Below are 17097 nucleotides of genomic sequence, written 5' to 3' on the forward strand. Positions count from 1 at the left end.
GTTTTAATCTGCTCCAGCAGCTAAATAAACTGTTTAAGATATCGTTAGCTTGATATGTTAGCTTCCATTGCTACCATTGTTATCAGCTAATGGTGCGTTCGCTTTCTCCTCGGAAATTCTAACTTCCCAGTAGGAAAAATCAAATGAAAAAAGATGGCAAAAGGAATGAAGATTCACAGTAAATTTAGTTCACAGTAAAGATGTTTGCTTCAGTTTAATTATCAGCTTATAAAACTACAAGGGCAATGTTAAAATACAAACAGTTGTATGTTATTTATCGTGATATTTATGAAATATTGTTATATATTGAGAAAAATATATATTTAATTATAAAAGAGAATTAAAATAATAAACACTCAAAAGTATCGAAAATTGGTACCGTTAAGTACCGGTATCGATTTGTAGGTACCGGTAATTAGTACCGGATCGATTCAAATGTCAAAGGTACCCATCCCTACTCAGAAGAAATGTGGAATGCTGCCGTCGCCATGGCAACTCTGTCTCCCTATCCCAGGCTGGGCGGGACTGCGAGCTGTGAAGGCTGCTGAATCGTTCCAGGAGTCACTGTGCCCTCTAAACCCAATGACCACCTCCCCCTGTCCAGATGGGGGTGATGGGCGCTGCTTATTGCGGCTGCATGCACTGACGTGTGGAGAGTCCCAAACCCTACCACCCCACCTAGTGGACACTCATGCTGTGTTATGTCTGATGTCTGTTGCATTTCTGTCTGAGGTGTTTTTTGCATATCAAAGCTGCCCTCCCTGTGGAGGGTAACTCTGAAGTGCCTTTTTTCCTCCATCTGACTCAATCCTCATGTAAACCCCTCTGATCTCTATTAAGGTAGCGCGACTTGGGTTGCGAATGACCACAGTCACCAATTCTTGTCATGTGTCTGTGTATATATGTCTGATCTCAGAATTGTGTGTACTGACACTAATTTCCCTGTGGGATTAATAAAGTATCTTTGAATTTGAATTGAATTGAACTGAATCCAAAAACTTCACCTGAACTCAACAGGAATGGGATTATTGGCAACGCAATCTGAACACTCAGTCAACACAACACCTTCTTTATGCTCAACTTATTTTGCAAACACAGCTATGCAGCAACATCTAGGAAAAGAGAGGAGCTGTAATAAACTCCTCTCATCAGAGACTGAGCAAACTGTGAGACTAGAAAAATACTTTCTACACCACTAGCCTACATGCGGGAGGTAATTACTGCAGCTCCGTCTCATGTGCCATGTCGGCATCCCATTTAATCCTTTAATAGATTCATTATGCGACAGTTGGCTTTGCAGGGTTCAGAAAAATGCACGCTTTTCTCTTATTTAAGCAATTTTTCTGATTTAAAGTGTTTCATTTAATTCATCAAAACCGAATGGCACGTGCAAGTTTCTCCTTACAGAGAGCAACATAATGGTGCTGTTATGTCTCACGTCAAATTTTGTTATCATTCTAAATTTCCCTTTCTCAGATTTGTTGTTAATCAGTTTCAAAGTCCACCACTGCTATTGTTTACCTTCATAAATAAAGAAAAACAATCTGTCTTTTTTAAAAGTTGTAATTATGATATACCTCTTATTTTTACATGCTTGTTGTCAGTTAGGTGAGACTAGATGAAAAGGCACAAAGGAGAAAATTATTACATAGAAAACTTTGCCAGGGTTTCCCCCAGAAAATGAGTTAAGCCTGGCGGCTTCAGCCATGGGGGGGGGGGGGGGGGGGGGGGATTGGGTTGCGTGCTCCTCCGTGAGAGTGGGGGTGGGGTGGTTGCACACGTTCCACTGCTGTTTCTCACCAGTATCAGCTGATGGAGGGCTCTAGTTTCATTGTGCCGTTCGTGTTGTCGTGTCAGCGGACACGGTAGGGTCAGGGAGGGGGGCGGGGCATGATGCTTAGCCTGGCAGGTGGGCAAGCAAAGCCTGGCGGGCCACCAGGCTTATGACGCACTGGGGAAAACCCTGCTTTGCTATCAGAGTGGTGCCACCAACAGAAAACACTTCTAGTGAGAAGTCAGCGTCATTGTAACCATCCGTCATTGCTCTAGTAACCAAAAAATGAAAACTTAAGTTTCAAAAAAAGCTAAACTATTAAAAATAAAAAAACATCTCATTCTGAATGAAATTTAAAGTAAAAACAGGATGCAAACCAGATGCCAGCAATGACTTTGTCTCCAAGAAACCACGATCACAAATAATCATGCGATTATGCTTGACTAAATCTGTTAAGAAACAAGTCATTTACAGTGATTCATTAACTGTCTTCATTCTATAGTTTTGGTTAAATCATCAAAATTATATATTTTATACATGAACATGAGTAATTTTCACTTTCTGACTCATCTTTGTTACAACTGGTGTGTTTGTATGATGTAGAACTCTGGCGTAAGTAAGTATGAGGTAGGTGGGCCTTTTAATCCAGGCAGATATGGTTCTCCTAATCTGGATTTCCCCACACATGCTACATATGATCTCAGAGATACTGGTGTCCATTGGATTTTGTAGCTTTGGAAAGAGAAAATAAATAATAAAATAAAGATCTGTGTTAGTAACACAGGTGAGGATCAAACAAAGAGCAGTCCAAAGACCCCTCATGAAGAAATATATACATGGAAACAGTGTTCCCTTGCCCGGATGCAGGTCACCGGGCCCCCTCTAGAGCCAGGCCTGGAGGTGGGGCATGCTGGCGAGCACCTGGTGGCCAGGCTTTCACCCATGGAGCACGGTGGCTCTTGGCACGTGGAATGTCACCTCTCTGGTGGGGAAGGAGCCTGAGTTGGTGAGGTTGAGAGGTTCCGACTAGATCTAGTCAGACTCACTTGAATGCATGGCTCTGGCTCTGGAACTAGTTTCCTTGAGAGGGGTTGGACACTCTACCACTCTAGAGTTGCTCCCACTGTGAGACGCTGAGCAGCTGTGGGCAGACTAGTTGGCCTCCTTCTCTGCGCCTGTATGTTGGGGTTTACCCCAGTGAATGAGAAGGTAGCCTTCCTCCGCCTACGTGTGGGGCAGGGGTCGGCAAACCGCAGCTTCAGAGCAGCATGCAGCTCTTTCATCTACTTGATGCTGCTCTCTGTGCTTGTAAAAATAAAACCCGAGCATGGGAGGAGTTCAGTGGCACCATGGAGCAAGACTTCCATACGGCTTTGAGGAGATTCTGGTCCACCATCCGGCGTCTCAGGAGGGGAAAGCAGTGCACTACCAATATGGTTTATAGTGAGGATGGTGTACTGCTGACCTCGACTCAGGACATTGTGGATCATGGGTAGGGTATTTCGAAGACCTCCTCAGTCCCATCGACCCGTCTTCCAGTGAGGAAGCAGAGACAGAGGACTTTAGGTAGTATTTAAAGTGTGTTCCAACTACATAGGGATCACACTCCTGAGCCTCCCTGTCTATTCAGGGATTCTGGAGAGGAGGGGTTGTGGGATTGTCGAACCTCAGACTCAGAAGAAACAATGTGGTTTTCATCCTGGCCATGGAACACTGGACCAGCTCTATACCCTTGAGGAGATCCTGGAGGGTACTTGGGAGTTCGCCAAACACATCTAAATGTGTTTTGTGGATTTGGAGAAGGTGTTCGACCGTGTCCCTCAGGGGGCCCTTTGATACAGGCTGTTAGGTCCCTGTTTAACCGGTGTCAGAGCCTGGTCCGCATTACTGGTGGCAGTAAGTCAAGCTCATTTCCGGTGAGAGTTGGACTCCGCCAAGACTGCCCTTTATCACTGATTGTGTTTATAACTTTTATGAACAGGATTTCTAGGCGCACCCAAGTGGTCTCCTCTCAGTTGGATGCGCCCAGAAAATCTCACCAAGAAGGCGTCCAGGAGGCATCCTGACCAAATGCCCGAGTCACCTCAAATAGCTCCTCTTGATGTTGAGGCCAAGCTTCTCACCCTATCTCTAAAATCTCTGACACCCTGATCTTGTTCTTTTGGTCACTACCCAAAGCTGGTGACCATAGGTGAGGGTAGGAATGTATATTGAATGGTATAGAGCGCTTCGCCTTCCAGCTCAGCTCTTCACCATGACAGACCAGTACAACACCAGTGCCACTGCAGAAGCAGCAACAATCTGCCCTATTGATCCTTAGTTCCCTCACTGGTGAAAAAGACCCCAAGATACTTCAACTACACCACTTGGGGCAGGACCTCATCCCCAACCTGGAGAAGGCATTCCTTTTTTTCTAATTGAAGACCATGGTCTTGGATTTAGAGGAGTTGATTCTCATCCCAGCTGCTTCACACTCGGCTGCGAACCGCTCCAGCGAAGAGACGACGTTCTGATAAATCCAACAGAAGGACCCGAAACAGTACAAAAATTAAATTAAAAAAGGGAAGAAAATATACGATGGGTCTCTCGTCACCCTACACTAGAATAAATTATCCACCCAAAGTTGTTGTCAATGATTCACTTGAGTTAAATGGGAATATTTAGTCTGTATTCAGAATTACAAATTGTTGGCAATAAAGTTTCAATTGGATTTTTCCACAAAGATGTTTGATGAGAAGAGAAAAGTTCAATACTCTGTGCAGCTAAACTGCTGGATGCTGACACTTTAACCACCCTGAGTGTTATATTTTATTGGACAATTTAAAAAGCCATTGTCACAGTCATAGGACCAGTGTTCTGACTATCCGTGCCTCCTCGTCGAATTTTCCTACCAATGCGCATTTCAACAGCTGATTCAGTATGTCCAGGTTTACTGAATATCAGTAGCTACTGTTAATTTATTTTATGAAAAAAAAGTGGATAGTGTAAGAAGCAGTTTAGTCATTTTGTAAAAATTAACCCCTTAGTTACTAAAAACATTTGAATATTCTCAGAACAATGACGATTTACCAACTACTTTCACCCATGTCGAGAAAGTGATTCATAAAAATTGAGATTTGTAAGATGTTAGCTCTTACCGTTCTATTTCTCTACTTAATCCTTTATTAGACAAATTAATCCACATAGAACAAATATGCTTTTCCCCGAATACTTAGTTATTTGTTTGAATGTATAATTTTGGAGATTATTATACAACTATGATAAATTTATTATATGTATAATATAAAACTTTTGGATATTAATTTAGGACTCCTTCAAAATGACTGTAAACAATGGGAGAAATTTCTTATTTACAGTATAATAACGATATTTTAGAAGCCATTTACAAGCTAACTGTCAGGTAAACATACAGCAAGCAGTAATTTCATAAAACAACTTAAAGAAATACTTACTGTGACCTTCAATGAGTTGAAAGTAACTAGATAAGTGACGAGATTAAACCTAACCTTCCACAGGTAGCGTGTCTCGAATTGTAAACAGCCTGTGTTCGGCCTGCGCATGTGCATTTCCCCAAAGTAGCACTTTTCGACGGGGAGCACGGACAGTCGGAACACCGGCTTTAGTATTCGTGACACTAGAACTTAGCCTTTGCTGCAGAACACAACTAAAACATGCTGATAAAAATATTCCTGTTTATACAAAGAATGAATCACGAATGTGTTTCATTCGTAAATCTGTACTTGCTGTCATGTCCCCTGAGAACAATTAGATCTGTTTAAATACAGGAAAATGTCTATTTATAAATCAAAGCATTGTTTCAATCCACTCAGTGTGATAAAGAGCTACAGGTGGTGTTTAGTGGCAGTCAAGCTCCTAATAAACATTTTACGAGAAGGCGGGCTTCTCAGGAGCATTCTTGGTTTTGGAGGGTCAATGAAGGCGCAGTCATTAACGGGATCATTTGGGGAAGTAGATAAAAAATCAGCCTCAAGTAGAGTAATAACTGTGACACATTAAAGCTACTGCAGAAAACTCTAATTGCTGAGATTTTCTTTTCAGAACAGCGCAATAACGTCACACGAGGACATGTGAAACGACAAACTTGACATCAGTAATAACAGAAGTAAATACTGGAGGAAACAAACACATTTGGAGGTCAGTGAATGCTCCACATCCAAACCAGGAGGCCCTTTGGCTGTTTACCGTCTATTAAGGTGAAAACAAATTTACTCAATCTTAATCAAAAATCTTTCAGCTTCTCTCCGATAGTAAAAAATTTAATCTTTCATTTAAAAACAAACAGTGAACAGAAGGAAGGAGTGATAAAATGATCATCACCATTATTTCACTGCTGCTCTTTTATAAAAAGGCTTTTTATTCCAACAATTTTATCTAAAGCATCAGAATGAGCTTATGTCTCTAATGGGTCAGTGAGTTGTCCCACATGAGACTTGGCCGTGTGTCTCAACAGAGCAAATCATTTTACTGCCAACAATGAAGAAACCTATGGACCAAGTATGTTTGAAACTCAACATTTTCTCTACTCAGAAACCCCAAAACGGCTCAGTAAACCTAGATCAGAGTGCTTAAGAACCGGATGTGTTTCAGGTGAGGGTGAACTCTGCACAATTAGCTAAATTCTGCCACTTACTGCAAAAGAAAAATATTCTAATCATAATAATACACCTACACTAAAAAGTCAGTGAAAGACTTACTAGAGGTTTTCCAGTGTCTGCCTGTTAGGGGGGGTTTATGTCTGTTCTGAAGTACATTTCTGTGTGCTATACCTGGCGTTATTATTCTAACAATTCCACATTATAATTATTTACATGTAACTTTACGATTATTAACAAGTGTAAATATCACCAGCTGCAGCCAGACGTAGCACCTCTGGTGCACCCAGGAGTCGTTTGATGTGAATTTCTTAATTTTTCTGCCAGAATAATTGCATAACAAAAAAATATGGCAGGTTTGTAAATTTACTTTTGCACAACTTGCTGTGAAGTTTAGGAGACTGAAGCTGTTATTAAATAGGTAGAAATTCACTTTGGTTAGGTGCTGCATTTTGGGCTAGTTGTTAATGTGTCAACCGGAAGGATCTTAACTCTCTCTCCCAACAAACAATTCACAGAAATATATCTCAGATCAAAACTCCATTGACCACACTTTACTGTGAAGGCCAGAGGTACACCCACACAACTATACTAAATTATACCATACTATACTTATAAACGTAGGCTATGATAAAACACTAAAACTGTTTTATTATTAATTCAAGTTACACCAAATAGAATATTTAGAATATTTGCTTTAAAATATTACAGTAGAGCTTTAACATTGATCTCAGTGATTGCTGAGTTGAAACTTGACCAGTTCCATATATGACACCACTCTGCAGCCCTCTACTGGCCAGATATTGCAATTAACAGTGTTGTGTAGTGGCTGGATGCTCTTACGGGGCACTCTTTACCTGCTTTAAAGCTGTTAGCTTTTATGCTAACAGTTATCAGTCATCAATAAAAAGCACAAGAAGAAGAAAAACAAGTTTGCTTTTTCTGTTTGCATCATGGCGAAGACTGGAAGTAAAAGTAAGAGAATAATGTCTTGAAGCAAAAAGCTAAAAACTGGCGGGAGCATTGCTACGGCCCACACTAGTTTGAGGGAGCTAAAGGAGGCCACAAAATCGCAGACGGAGGGTGACCTGGCTTTCTTGCTCTTTTTACTTTTTCGTTTGTTTTAGTATTAGTTGGCTCATGTTAGTGTTAGCTCGGTGTTAGCCCTAGCTACAGCAGGCTGCTGCAGGGTTGTTTATGGAAGTTGTAATTCCACTTTCAACCAGTAGGGCGGAGGAGCAGGAAACTGAGTAAACTAATGTTAAAATAGTTGATGACAGAAATCTAGTTACTGTCCTTTCATTTAATCAATTAGCAAATTGTTATTTATATAAACAAAATTTTAAAAGCAATCAACTGAAGAGTAAAAGCTCGGCCTACACTATTTTGGGGTATTTTCTTCAAAAATAAACTTATTAAATGATTTACAATTTTGTAGTCAACTGCAACAGATCAACAGATGTTTTTTTTTTTTTTGTTACTACACTTAAACAAGAACTCAGTTTTTCACACCAATCAAAGACTTGGTAAAGTTTAAAAGCAGATTCAGTTAAAACACTCTTTGACCCAGACACATTTGATCCAGTGTGTTGATAATGATGTGTTTACAGCTGCTTGTATGATTTGTGCACCAACACTGTGTCCAGATGACCTGGGAAATAACACACACTGAGAAATCAATACCACTGGGAGGTCTCGTGAAGAACAGCGGGGAGAGAAACAGTGAGAAAAAATACATATGTCACATGATGGCTACTGACCAATGAGAATTGATGGGTAAAAGTCCCTCACACGTTAACGGTTTTTAAAACAACCTGCTAATTTGCTGATATTTCAGTTTTTTTATTTTTATTGCACAATACCTTGGTTAACAACAGCACTCGTCTCTGCAGTCGCCGGACAAGGGACTCCTGTGCTTCCCTTTTATTCTGTTCCTCCATAATTTTGCTGCTCTGCTGGGTCATTTCTGCCAGGAGCGTCGACTGTGAACGCTCCAGACTCCTCACACTGTCGGAGCAAGATAAATTAACAGTCAGGAAGTAATTGTGCATTAAAGAGACAAAGCAGTAAAAAAATGAAGCAGGGTTGATAAGGGCTGTATGTTCAGAGAATTTGAGAAAAGCAATTTAATGTCAATTTATAATAATACTCCCTAACAGACAACTTACCTGACTGACATCAAATCATTTTCAGACAAAGGGCCAAAAATGATTTACAGTCAAGCTCTGCGTCACGTCTGATCAATAGGACAATAATTACACCGAAGGGCAGTAATTACACCGAGCGGTCCCTTCAGTGCCCCCTCCCGCCTTCATCTCTTCACATTTTGATGTTTCTAAAAATTCTTAATGAGCCCTATCCAGTCAGCAGAAGAGAAATCCCCTAAAGGTTTCTTTGCTGGACTTGGCTGCAGCAGGAATAAGCCAGAGCGTGCACGCGGTCCTCCCTGCAGACCCCACCTCTGTCTAAACAGGACGAGTTTAATTAGTGAAATCCCTGTCTCACACACACACACACACTCACACACACACACACTCACACACACACACACACTCACACACACACACGTCTACTGTCAGGAGTGCTATCAGAGTCAGGACCAGTTTAATTAACTTTGTGACAATTAAGGACTTCTAAGAGATACGCTCTAATAGATACATGAGGGAGAGAAAGAGAATGGAGGATTTTGTGTATGAGTCAGACTGTGTGTGTGTGTGTGTGTGTGTGTGTGTGTGTGTGTGTGTGTGTGTGTGTGTGTGTGTGTGTGTGTGTGTGTGTGTGTGTGTGTGTGTGTGTGTGTGTGTGTTTTACCGGCTGCCGAGTGCGTAGTTCTGCTCTTTCAGAGTAATTTCTCTCTGCTGAATCTGAATCACCTCCCTGGACAGATCCTCTGGTTTCCTGCAGACAGAAGGGAAGCAGGGTAGTTAGCATACACACGTGCACACATCAACACAATTAGAAATGATCAATGAGACTGGGAAAAGCAGTATAAAGCACATGAAAACACGATCTTCCTTTGGGTGTTGGTGACAAGCTGAGAAATAAAATGACATAATCAGCAGCAGCAGAGATGAGGACGGGAGGTTAAACTCTGGTTTTATTCTATAAAACAAACTGTCGGTGGGAGAAATCGACACATAAACACACACAAACAACAATAGGAATAAAGACACGGACGATTCTTCTACACACGTGTGGAACAGCAGATCTGTTAGATATTAATGTTGCTAAACCGTTAACTGTTGTGAGATTTGCATAAGTTGGAGAGAGTGTGTTTGTTGACAACCTCGGGGTTTACAGCCACAGATTGTTTTTTCACTTTGATCTTCTGAAAAACAATATGGGATTTAATGTAAAAATAGATTAAATTAAATTCAAAGGCTTGAGGTCCCAATATTTTCACACACTTGCCACAAAACCTTTCACTGGAGACCATAAGCAGCATAAGACTTGACCTTTATGCTGCACTTTAATATGAGAACATGTTCTGAGGGATGTTATAAATTGAGTCCGTGTAAAAAAAAAGCTGAGCAATCAAATTTTACTTTAAGGTTGGAAAAAGAGGGAGGAGTGTCCACGCTACACCAAATTCGATCATCTCATTAATTATTACAAAATGTTACTTTCTAGGCAAACTGTCAATAGATTGAAACCTGTTGTGAAAAGTTTAAAAACTAATGAATTTTCAAATCTGGCCAAACCCAGTCCAGTCTTGGTTGGGTCAAACTGCCTCCGTGCGGAAAGGTTTTTGTTCACACCATGATGTCTGTGGTTCACACAGCCCTCTCAGGAACGCAGATGTCTCCGACCACATGGGCATGGTAAAATAAGTCTGTGTTGTCCTCCTTAAGTTAGTAAAAAAACAAAACAAAAAAAACCGCCAGGAGCAGTGTTGCTTTTGGAGACTCTTGACATGAAGCGCACAGCTTCCTACTTTCTCAGTGAGCAGCGGTTCTGCACAGCAGTCGGTCCTTGCACTGCCACAGCAGCCTAAGATGTTTACTCCAATGCATCCAGAATGATGCCACTGCTGGCTGGCTCTACCCACCAATCAGAGACTCCATCTAGTAGGTATGCGTGAACTTCAGCCGGCCAATCAGTCTACAGGGTGTGCTTGGTTGGCTGAGCACCAAGCTAACCACCGGAGAACAGGTCCACAAAAATGGTCAGCTGAATATGGAAATCAAACAGATTGCCCAGATGTGAAAGTGCCATAAGATACCAAGCCGCCACAATGCGGCTCAAAAATTGAGGCCAACCCGGAAGTACCAAAAATTGCAGTTCCACCCTCATCCACTGGGGGTTGGTGTCAGAAGCGAGCAAATCCTCATTGACTCCCATGTTAAAAATACCAATTTCACAGCAGAAATAAACATGTTTACAGCCTGGTACCAAAACATGTTTTTGGTTTAAATGATCTAGTTTACACTCATGACAACTCTGAGGGGGGTGAATTTTTTTCTCACTCTTCTGTTTAAGTGTATTAAAAGCCTAAAATTCTGTATAATTAATGAGCATCAGACCCACGTGACCACCACCTCAGACCCACGTGACCACAGGGCTAGCTCTGTGGAAAGGCCTCAGTAGAGCCTCGGTCTGGCCTGGAAACTGCTCAGGCATTTTGAGTCTGTGTTTGTGCATTCTTTTTTGGATATTATTTGTGCAATTGTTGGACAAAATGACTTGCTGTGGCATTAATTGCACTATTAGAGCGTCCAAGGAGTCTCCACTTCATTTTTTTCGGTAAGTAAAATTATACTTATGTATTTTAGGTCACTGCCGAGCTGAGCTTAGATTTTGACATGTACTGTTTAACCATGAAATTTAAATGTAATAGGGTAAAACCCAGTGCATTTAACATAATGCTGCACTTTAGAAAATGGGTTGAAATATAACATGTTGGTGGAGCTGGGTTCCGACTATCGGCTTGTGGAGCTCTCGGGAGACGGATGTTTTCCACCCATTTCTCCCCTCCCCACAGCTCGGCGCATCTCTGTCTGATGGTGGCTTCTGTCTGCTGCGCGGGCTGCCGGCTTGTGGAGCTCTGGGATGGAAACGTTTCCACCCGGTTCTCCCCAGCGGCAGCTCTGCGCATCTCAGATCGCAGCAGCGCTTGTCTGCTGCGAGGCTGCCGGCTTGTGGAGCTCTTGGAGACCTCTGTGTTCCACCCGGTTTTACCCAGCGGTCAGCCCGGCGTATCTCTGACTCAGAAGCTCTGGTGTTGTGCACAGTTAACTCCGGTTGTAGCTAGGTTGCTACCTCCGTTAGCTTAGCTCCCACCTCCGCATTAGCTTTGGGTTAGCTTCAGGTTAGCTTGTAGCTATTTTGACCGGGTGTCGTCAGTTTATCCCAGCCTTACAGCCCCACCCTCAGCTCCACCTCTCTTCCCTTTTGTGGAATTGTCTGGGCTTGACGGAACCTGTGACACGGTCAAAATGGTGGTGGTGGCCACCTCCCATTTGGCCTCAAAAACGTGTTATTGGAGCCTATGGAAATGAATTGTCCAGTATATATGTCGATGGAAGATACAAAGTTTACCTTAAATTAAGCCTTATCTTTTTTAGACCACACCTGGAAACTGTGGTTCACAAGCTTGGCAACTTTAGTTTGGTGGGCTGCGTAAAACATTTAAAGGGGACAAAGAATGCAATTTATTGACTCAGACCTGAGCTTCTCTGGACATATTAAGGCTATAACTAAATCAGCATTTTATCACTTTCATCAAATAGCTAGAGTCAGAGGTCTCAAGTCCAGACCAGACTTAGAGAAAATCATTCATGCTTTTATTTCTAGTCGGCTGGACTACTGCACGCCACGTTCCTACGTCGCATCCCATTGGAGAACAGCAGGGACGAGGCATCTAGTGTTTCTATACATATCTATGCCTCAGAGACTGGAGATTGCAGATTGGAGGAGGAAGGGCTCCACATTGTGACGTTTTCATGACAGGTTTCTCAGAAAATAAGTTTTTCTCTGGCATTTTTAAACTTTCTAATTTACATAAAAAGTAGGTCACACACGGCTTTCACTTTTTGCCTTGCTACTTTTGACCACCCAAGCTGTCCTTATTCACAAACAACAAGAAAATGTTGGTTTAGATTCTTTGTCCCCTTTAATAATCCAAAGAGAACTTCCCACAGTTCATGTTTTTTTCAGATGCATAACGTATTTTTTTCCCCTTCCTTTAAATCAAAACTTTGGAATTTGAAGTCATCTTTAAGAAAACTTTTTGTTACATACAAATTTTATGCTTCCTAAAATATTCATATGCCCACTGCACCAGCTCAGTCAGATAAAATTCAGAGGAAATGTTGTACGGGATAAAGGAGCAAAGTGACTCAAGTCATATTACCAACATGTGAAGTTACGGGAGTTAACATGTGAAACTGTAGTTTTTTTTTTTCCATCATCATTTTAATTCTATGGTGCTTTCAAGAATCAGAGGAAGACACAAGTGCTGCACACTGTTTCGTACAATCATAGAACTAAACCAGCAATTTAATAAATAAATATTTAAACAGTGTCGAGTTAAAAGCAACTAAATAAAACCATGATAAAACAAGATAAGCCAAATAAAACCATTTGACAATTCAAGTAAAATCATCAATTCACCTCTGAGGGGACTGTTTAAAGGTGTGGGTGACTGAAACCCCATATTTTAATTAGAGCTGAGGAAAATAATCAAATAATCGATGCATCTGGATGCGGACATAAACGATTCTGAATCGTAGAAAAGTACGCCATAATCGATTATAGTGGAATGTAGTTTTGTTTTTTTAATGGCGGCACCAGCGCACCATCCAAATCTGTCAGAGTGAGCGTCCTCCACATTTACCTCCGCCTTAATGTGGTACTGCAGGGCTGAGCGCTGGAGTTGTAACCTGAGACCAAACCGGAACCGAATCAGCCCGACCGGTTCTGTTGGATTTGGGCCGTGAATTATGTTAATTGAGCGGGTTGTCACGCGGCGCGCTCCGCTCGCTCGATCAGCGACAGAGAGAGAGAGAGACTGTTTGCTCACACAAGAGAGAGGATCGGAGGACGCTCCTCCAAACCGATGCTCCAAACACGCGTTATTATTTTCATAATTTAATTATTTCTCCTGGAAGCGCTCAGTCAGACCGAGTGTTGTGATGCTGGGAGATCCGGTCTTGGGGAGGGGGCGGGGTCAATGATGGCAGCTGCAGCGTGATCGTCTGTCTCTTTTATTTAGGGGCACAGAGAAGTTAAAAGGAGAGAGAAATAGAAGATAGAAGTTTTTGTTCCACTTTATTCTTTTGTTTCATGATGATAAACTGATGTTAAATTCAGCTTAAAGAGAAACTGGGAGGAAGCTTTGGTTCATTTTAAGTTACAGGAGGTCTTGTCTCCAATCTGCTCCTCCAGAGACAGCATGGACATGAGGGTAACATGGTGAGGGTCACACAGGACAGGTTAGTGGAAAGGTTTGTAGTTAGCTGGTTAGTGAAAGAGATCCATCAGCTGGGTAATTTAATCCTAATCCAGCCCACAGCCTTCTGCTGGTGTTATTATCAGGAAGAATAAAACACACATCTTAAATATTATTTGAAGTGTAGAATTTGTTTTATGTTTTATTATTTTCTGCATCAAACAGAACTTGATTCATTCTCCAACATTTCAGAAATGAACCACTGGTTTCAAATGAAATTAAGTCAAACATTTCATTTGGTGTTATTTCTGACACCCTTCAACTGTGGCATAAATATTTGACTCTAAAGCTGCTCAGAGACATTAAACACTCATATATGAACCCATTATGGATTTTATTATTACATTATGTGTCCTGTAGGTTTTCAGTACTTTTTTAGATTTTGTGAGTTTTTGCAAAGCGTGTTTTTCTCAGCCTGAGGCGTGGTGTTGAACGAGGAAACAGATTGTTTTACTTTGTTAAATCTTCTTAAATGTTTAAAATGTTTTGTCCTAACCTGTTGTGATTGGAGAGCTTTTGAGGGATGGCAGGTTGTGTCAATTACGTTTTTGATTAAAAAAAATAAAAAGCAATTATCGGACATCTTCTATTTATCGATGAAAGCAAATCAATATGAAATAATCGTGATGCATCGTGATGCATCGGGATATCGAATCGAATTGAATCGTTGACCCAATAATCGTAATCGAATCGAATCGGGAGACAAGTGAAGATTCACACCTCTAATATTAATTATTATTTAAGATTACAATCTGTCAGTCTGAGTTTTTCATGCAGGCTGAACCCGAAAATAGTCTCCTACACCTACCTCCTGCATTTGATTCTGATAGAAAATAGACGGTGAAACTCAAGCATTTGAAAAGTCTGACAGATCTACGTCACACTGTCACTTAACATTCATGGACTCACCCATCTTGACTAACAACGAGGAAAGCTGTTATTATTTTAGCGTCCAGAAAACGGCAGCAGAAGTCCTGGCTAGCAGAAGCTAATTGTTAGCATTAGCAACTTCACCACATGGCAAAAACTCCTCCAGGCGTGTTTTTTATGGAGGAAGACTTTTTGGTAGAGTTGTTGCTGTTATCCAACCCAAGGCGAGATGTCCAAATATTAAAAAAATAAGACTCCGAAACCTGTCGTCTAAAGCTCAGCTGTGATGTGGGTAACGTTTAGTTCCTAGAAATGGTGACTCAATATATCCCTTTATATACTCCGTTTTGCTCTAGACGTAGGGCTGGGCAATAAATCGAAAATTTATCGTTATCGAAATTTCTGACTCTTATCGAGATAATTTTTCTGATGTCAATGAATTTGATATTTAAAAATTGTAAAGATGCGTGTAGGTTGGCAACGTTCTTATCCCTTTAAGAAGCTGTACCACCGTGAGTCACGTAAAAATGTGACTCAACATAAAACATGTGACAGCCCCATCTAGTGGACAACTTTTGTTTCTGGGGCATACCCATAGTTATCATCCATTTATCATTATCGAGGTGAAATTCTCAATATATCGTGATATTGATTTTAGGCCATATTGCCCAGCCCTACCTAGACGTAAATTTGGCTGCTGCATTCAGAATGATCTGAAGCCTGCAGATAAAGGACTGGTTTATCCCTGTATTACGATTACAATAGATCAACTTTGATGAAATAAAACAGTGAACAACGAGCCTCCAAATCTAGACCAACCGTAGAGGTAGCAGGTCTACCATTGGACTAAACAATTTTAGATGCAGCCAATCACATGTTTGTAGAGCCAGTGGGTGGTTTCAGCACCAGAGCTGCGGAGAAAAACTACTAACTGGCTCATAGAAAGGCACTCATATGAAACATCGACTTTGAATGATTTAGAATTGGTTTTTTGTTTTGAGAAATTAGCAGATAGAGGTACTTCAGTAATTAATTTTTTAAAAAGGATGAATTTGGTAATTTTTTATTCTTCAAATGTGTAAGGTGAACTGCCCCATTTCCGTAGCATTGTTCATTGCTCTGATTGGTCCTTGCGCTGTCCAATTGTGTGCAGACAGGGGTTTAAATACAACCGTAGATTCCACCCCACGACTGAGTTCTGTCTACGGGTCGTGGCCAGGCATATTAACACATAAAGGCAAGCTTGCCAAGCTGTGAACCACAGTTTCCAGGTGTGCTCTAGATAATGGAGGCCAGTTTTATTAGTCCTCCATGACAACCCAGGGTCCAGACCAGGAAGCAGAGTCGTAGTTTAACCCACCCCTCTGCAGCTTCTGTACTGTTACCCACCCACTACCCCATAGAGACAGTGTCCTGCCCACGGCCAAAATCACACAGATTAAATATCAGGCTTAATAAAGCAAATCATGGAAATCTCATAAATATTAGAACAAATTCAACTGAGCAGAAAACTAGAAAAATTAAATGTGGGTTGTTGAACATTAGATCCATTTTTTCTAAGACTTTGTTAGTTAATGAGTTGATTTGTGATAATCAGATCTCTTTGCTCTCTCTCACAGAATCCTGGCTGCAGCAAGAGGACTATGTTAGCTTAAACGAGTCGACTCCTTCAAATTATTTAAATCACCATATTGCTCGAAGTACAGGGCGAGGAGGAGGAGTAGCAACCATTTTTCATTTGGACTTATTAATCAGTCCCTTACAGATTAATAGTTACAGTTCGTTTGAACATCTTATTCTTAGTTTTCCTAATCCAGATTGCAAAACTGTAAAACCACTCTTGTTTGTAGTTTTATATCGTCCACCAGGCCCTTACTCTGAGTTTTTGGATCAGATCTCTGATTTTTTATCTGATTTGGTGCTAAATACTGATAAGGTCATTGTAGTGGGGGATTTCAACATTCATGTGGACATCGAAAATGATTGCCTCAATGTAGCCTTTAGTAATATCTTAGACTCAATTGGTTTTACTCAAAGAATACATAGCTCCACCCACTCCTGCCATCATACATTGGACCTTGTTCTGACTTATGGCATTGAGTGTGAGGAAATAACAATCTTTCCACATAATCCAGTCCTCTCGGACCACTTTCTGATAACCTTTGAGTTTTTTATAACTGAGTTCTCGAGACATGAAAGTAAATTTCATTATAGTCGGTCTCTATCTGACAACACAGTTGCATCTTTTAAATCAACTGTTCCATCTTTACTGTCCTCAGCATCTCAGAGGAACGTAGCAGAGGGCAATATTTTCAGTTCTAACCCCTCACAAATTGATGCCTTAGTTCATCATGTTAATTCCTCTTTACGTGTGGCATTAGATGATGTTG

General features: G+C 41.1%; 1 protein-coding gene across 2 annotated transcripts in view; it reads right to left on the minus strand.

Annotated features, from left to right (window-relative positions):
- Positions 1 to 17097, minus strand: part of mad1l1 (mitotic arrest deficient 1 like 1) — a 120401-nt gene that overhangs the window by 88015 nt on the left and 15289 nt on the right. For both annotated transcript variants that reach the window (XM_054743623.2, XM_015966451.3), the window contains exons 10-11: positions 9199 to 9285; positions 8250 to 8394 (exon numbers count right to left, since the gene is read on the minus strand). In XM_054743623.2, the coding sequence (XP_054599598.1) occupies positions 8250 to 8394; positions 9199 to 9285 (232 nt within the window). The remainder of the gene's footprint in view (positions 1 to 8249; positions 8395 to 9198; positions 9286 to 17097) is intronic.

This window comes from Nothobranchius furzeri, chromosome 4 (assembly GCF_043380555.1).
Source record: "Nothobranchius furzeri strain GRZ-AD chromosome 4, NfurGRZ-RIMD1, whole genome shotgun sequence".
Taxonomy (NCBI): Eukaryota; Metazoa; Chordata; class Actinopteri; order Cyprinodontiformes; family Nothobranchiidae; genus Nothobranchius; species Nothobranchius furzeri.